Below are 6,000 nucleotides of genomic sequence, written 5' to 3' on the forward strand. Positions count from 1 at the left end.
GACGCTGTAATAAAAGATTCGCTTTATATACTAAACATTTTACTTAGTTTTATTAGGTGTGTGTTTTGAATGTACTTTTAACTATTGTTTATTGCTACATATGCATCAGACTTTATTTTACATATATGCAGTTACTTGAAGTACCTCTTGTCTTATCTACTTTTTTAACTGCGATTTAATGGTGCTTACTGTGCTGGCCGCATAGGTAGGCAAATTACAACAAATAATGATAAGAAATATGTTTTCATTGGTTCTCATATACACAGTTGCATATTAGTTTATAAAATAAAGCGAGTGCATTGTTGGTTTTAGAACAATCTCGCATCTATACATGCGCTATTTTGACCTAGGCCTACTTACATAAATATATACGCGATGCATATTCTATCGAGTAAGTGGATGTAATGTTTCTTAAATTTACAATATAAGTACAAACGTAAGTTGTGCTATACCTAAACCGAAATGCGTGCGCACTCAATACTTATTTTATATTTGTGTATGCACATGTACAATATCTTTGAACTTTACATTCATCGGAGTAATTATTGCACTATAAATACACCTATGTACTTTAATATTGCAGCGCATTAAAATTTCAATTTGTAAATGAATACGAAAAGCATATAATAACTGTTATGTCTCACAGAGCGAATTGAGTGCAAGATCGAAACCGTTTACAGCCTCCCAATGCCATTGATCTCAAAGACTAAATACTTGATATGATAAGATGAAATTTAATCGGGTCTGATCGTAAAAGGCTTTAGAAAATTTTGATCAACAACCAGGAACAATTATCTTACTTTAGATATGCTAACACACGGGACGAGTCTTTTACTTGATGGCTACGGCTTATGAATTCCAGATACAAATTAACAAAAGGATCCGAGGACGATTTGTTATCAGTGTTTTATTTCGCGAAATTTTTTTGTTTCGCGTTTCGAAGGTTACCGTAATCTATGTAATTGACGTTTTTACGACTTGGTTGATTAGCGATTTTTATGCTTGTATTAGGAAGACAAAAAATTTGCCATTAACATTAAACGAGGCATTTCATAAATGATTGCTGTCATTGAAAACAGGTTATTAGAAAAGAACATGATTCGTAAACCTGCTTAAGAATACTTTTTGATTAATTAATCCTCGTTATGCAAATACTAAGTGTTCAATTATATGCGTTTAGCAGGTATAATATACTTTATAAACGTTTGTCGTGTGTGATGAGTTTAAAGTATTTGTTTGTCGAAAACTCCAAAAGTATTGTAGATAGTTCGATGTTATCAATGTTATCATAAGCCACAAAATATCTGGAGGTCAAAAAATAAGTACAATTCAACATTTTATGATTGTTTATGCGTTTTTTAAATATCTACTGTAGAAGCAACGTTTTTTTTGTAAATATTTGTTCGAAATTCCCTCAGATAAAAGAAACAACGTTTTTACGGTTAACAAGCGGTGATATGTTTTACTTTCATTTTTTATGTAATTCACGTAAAGAAAAAAATTTTATAATACGTTAAGACATAATGTTTACTGTTGTTAATAGGCTAATACTTGGGTAAATTACTAAAAAACAACCTGATGAGTTAAGCTTGTTACTTATTCCAAATAAAGCAGATGTTATTTCGATAAAATTTATTGTAAATAATTACCACCTGCTTGCTCGCAAAAGTGTATAGCAATGAACACGTTAATTAAAGTAATTTTTTTAAAATCGCAATAACTAAACAACTTTTTCTCAGCATTACCCTCAGCAAAACAATATATAAGGTGGATAATAACTTTGGAACTGATGGTAGATTAAATTTTAACATTTGTAGAATTTTTGATTTATTACTTTGATTCGTAGAAGTTTTCAAAAGATTATCAAGTCAAATAAAACAAAAACAGATATTACAAAAAGTACCGCCAATTAAATATGTCATTGAGAAACAGTTGCACACTGGTATAATATTTGAAGAGTTGTTTAGATTTCTATTAGCGATAACCGTTTTTTTTAAACTAATATTTTATCAGAGATTTATATCGATTACGATACATTGTTTCCGTTAATAAAAATATAAAATGTGTATCTATGTAGTAAGAAAATAAAGAAAAATAAGTATATTGTTACAAAATGTATTAATTGTAAATAATGTGCAGCGAAGTACAGCGGACAAACAGGTAGAAGTTTAAACGACATACTTAAGGAACATATAAAATCAATTATTGTCTACTTAAAACAGATGCATTGGTATGTTGTACCTAAATTGGACAAATCAGAGAATATGCTGTGAGAATAGCTGGTATAAGTGTAAAGAGAAATACAAAATATATGGATACATGAAAACAATGTAGAATTTTATTACTCTATCCATTCTGAACGATTTCATTGCACATAAAATAGAAAATATCGGAGCAGCTCAGGTATCTGTAGTGTACTGCGAGCCAATGTGATTTTGCATTTGCTACGCATGCAGATAATCACCGTAGCTATGCAATTTACCGCTAAACAGTTGATGCACTAAGATTTTAACTTTAAAAATTCACGATTCCTGTTAGAAACAGAGCATGGACGATTGCGAGTGCAACATTATAACGATATACACAGCACATATTTTAATAAAAAAAGCGGTCGCTCGTGCCGAAATATTTAACGTGAAAATTGAGGAAAATTGTGCTTAGGTATATGGAAAAACAAAAGCATACTAGCAAGCACACGATCATGAACAAACGGAAAATTGTCGTTGTAATATACAAACAGAAACAGATAAATTTGAAATTGTTGTCATTTTTAGTGGAGGTGCCGGGAAGACAAAATTGTATTTTTAAAGCAATATTCACATTTTTGCAATACGTTGTATATATTTTCGCATATATTTTTGACCTATTTCAAATAATGTTAGTGTATTTGTAACAAAATTAAATAATTCTGGATAAATACTATTAACTTTTCATATGAGTTATTGAATTATCTTACGATTTTTGACATAGTAAATTTTATCAATAATTTAATGGTTTTGAATGAAGTTAATAAAATATTATAGCTAAAATTATAGGATAAATTTGAAAATTGAAAATTCTGACTGGATTTTGGCTCAGTTAGTACTGGTGTTTATTCATCATGAATGTGAATTTATGACACGGTCGCAAAAGTTTTCGATAAATAATAAATAATCGAAAATTGTAAGTGTACGGTGTTGTTAGATAGCGAATTTTATTATAATAAAGGCGTGAGCGAAATTTAATAGATTTATAAATAAATGCCTTTCTCCAAAAATGGGTAAAAACGTATGTTCAAATACGGTTTTTATTTGTACGTGATGTGAAGGATTTCTAACGTTGTCTGAAGAGTTTGACGGTCTACTAACCTTCTAAAGTTTCTACTTTTTATAAAAGCGCTCCCATTAGAGACGCTATAAACGCCATCTACGAAACGTATAAATTTTATTCTATACCAGGGTAAATAGATCGAAAATAAAAACGACCTTTTCAGATATAGAAAATAGAAAAAAATTCATGATATTAAATAGTTTTTTTTGATAATACACCCACCAAACAGATCGAATTTAATTGAAAACATCAGAACTCCCTGACAGTGATATGTTGTTACTTACAAAATTATTTAAAATAATAGGCCAAAGGTGTACAAGGTTAGTCGTTAAATAAATATGAAGCTAACAACTTTTATTGCCGCATTTGAAACTTGTTTTAACCAGTAACTCATAGTTTAAAATTAATGTAGTTAAGAAAAGATTCACGACCACACAAACAAATAATTTTTAATGCAATTAATGAGAACTACACACAATGCTAGTGCTTTAAGCTTACGTTAGAGATATTATTATAAAAATTGCAACAAAATCAAACGATTCAATTATGCAAATGAAAGTTTCTAAATGAGAATTGTATGGCAAACAAAATTAGAATGATTGGTATGTTAAAGTAAGGTACCTCTACATATAAATAATATTTATTTTCTATAACAAATGTACATTTAGTGGGTAATTCTATACAAATGTAACTCAAAACGTATGGGCACAGTTACAATAGACATTCCTTTGATAACATCCAATAAAACGCACATAAGGGTAGTATTATCAATGTTCAGTTAACAGTTAACTACTAGAGCTTTCTCTATTCTATTCAAAACTGGTTTATGTTAGGCCGTAATGTATTATATTTTCCGCGTTGCTAGACAAGGGACATTATTGCAATTGCCCGACATATACGCATATGACTCCGTTTGATTATTTGGAAATTGGTAGATGAACTTCAAATGGACTTTGAATTATTCGTTTTCTATCTTTGGGCACTGTACCAGAACGGTATTTGTGGAATAATTGTACGGTTTTCCTAAGAATGAGATTTAGCAATAGTGGAAAATTCTTTGTTAAAAAAATCTAAAATCTATTTACTTTGAGGAAATCGAAAGCTTTTGCGATTTTTCTTGTGATGAGCATGTCTGGCGCTTTTTCAAGAAAATTTGATTTCCCAGCGTGAGGGTGGTGAAAAATAGCCAGGGAAGGATATAAACATGCAGTGTGAGATAGTCGTTAGTTTCCATGCAAAAAAATTTGGCTGTTACGCCCCTGTGTTGCGATAAGTACTTGGATACCGAAAATACGATTAGAATGAAAAACGGAAAGAATCTAACTGCCGAGTAGGATAAAATATTTTATACCTAGAGGGAGCTTTTGATTTTGCTTGTGTTATAAATACATAAAAAGGCACAAATAAAAGCATTTTACAATTTACCTAATCGGAAAGCCGACCACGGATTTTGAAACAACAACAGCAACAAAACAACATCAACATTAGCAACAACGAGAAAGACGAGAACATATTCAAATAACAACTGACCATCGGTATAGTAGTCCGTTACAGGCAAAGTTTGAAAATGCATTTATCTTATACAAGTGTCGACGTTGTTGTCAGGGAAACGATCTGAATATAGGGGGTCCGGTCTCGTCGGGTGACGTTTATATTAAAGGGGGACGAAACTCGAAGGTAAGAAGAACAAGAGTAAGAAATAATATCGAACAAAATTTCTCGTTTGATGTTCATTGGCTCAGAAAAGGAGAGAATTTCGGCGCCGTGTCCAAAACTTAAGCTACGACGCATTTAAAAAAAGTGCACCTCAGAAAAAATCGTTAAATGCACTAGGAAGGAAACGGGGAAACCAAGGAAGTGCGAAAAAAGCTCACCCGTCCGGCGAAAACATCCTTTATAAGTAGGTATAACAAATGACAAACAGATCGTCAGTCGTCTCGCAAAATAATAAAAGGTACTTTTACCTAAAACACAGACCGATGGAAAATGTGAAAAACAAATAAGGGAAAGATATGCCGGCACGATATTTACAAGCAAGTAGGTAGGAAGCATCCAGCGAATATCAACAGGTTATAAGAGCTTTGAATACAGAACGGGAACTAGTAGATTTAGGCAACACAATAATTGCGCCCAAAAATAAAAATCGCACTGATTATCGCGCAGGGGGTTTATAAAATATATATATATATATATATGTGTGTGTGTAGGTACTCACCGACTATATAAACCATATTTTTTGTCCATCGTTGCAATTCTCTTCTAATGTAACGTTTCTGTTGTATGCACCGCGAATAAGAACAATCCGCCATTTTTCCGAGGCGCCAAGTTTGCTACACTGGTTGCGATGTCCTGATACGATTTAGAAACACTTCTTTTAATTCGGCCCATTGCTGCAAATCATGCATCACACTGGGTTTTATCGTTTTCGCCAATTTTCACGGTCACCACTTTTACTGCTGTTATAGTGACAGTTCGTCGTCGTTTTTCAAATAAAAAAGAAAAAAACAAAACTCGACGTGATTATGAACTTTTCGCACAAAACAAGAATAACTCGGGTTCCGTTATGCTTTTCCTGAACAGTTTTTCACCGCGACCACTGGAAAACGAAAAAGTTCTTTAAATATTTTAGTTTTTTTTCGGTTTAAGTTGTTTTTAAATTTTTTTTTTTTTGAAAAAGAGAAAACTTGTTTT

General features: G+C 31.8%; 1 protein-coding gene across 2 annotated transcripts in view; it reads right to left on the reverse strand.

Annotated features, from left to right (window-relative positions):
- LOC108734207 (mushroom body large-type Kenyon cell-specific protein 1) overlaps positions 1-5,994 on the reverse strand; it is a 44,474-nt gene extending 38,480 nt beyond the window's left edge. For both annotated transcript variants that reach the window (XM_018465650.2, XM_018465649.2), the window contains exon 1: positions 5,525-5,994. In XM_018465650.2, coding sequence (XP_018321152.1) covers positions 5,525-5,618 — 94 coding nt within the window. In that variant the 5' untranslated portion in view covers positions 5,619-5,994. The remainder of the gene's footprint in view (positions 1-5,524) is intronic.
- Between the last annotated feature and the right edge of the window lie 6 nt (positions 5,995-6,000).

Source organism: Agrilus planipennis, unplaced genomic scaffold (assembly GCF_000699045.2).
Source record: "Agrilus planipennis isolate EAB-ADULT unplaced genomic scaffold, Apla_2.0 scaffold7, whole genome shotgun sequence".
In the NCBI taxonomy this organism is placed as follows: Eukaryota; Metazoa; Arthropoda; class Insecta; order Coleoptera; family Buprestidae; genus Agrilus; species Agrilus planipennis.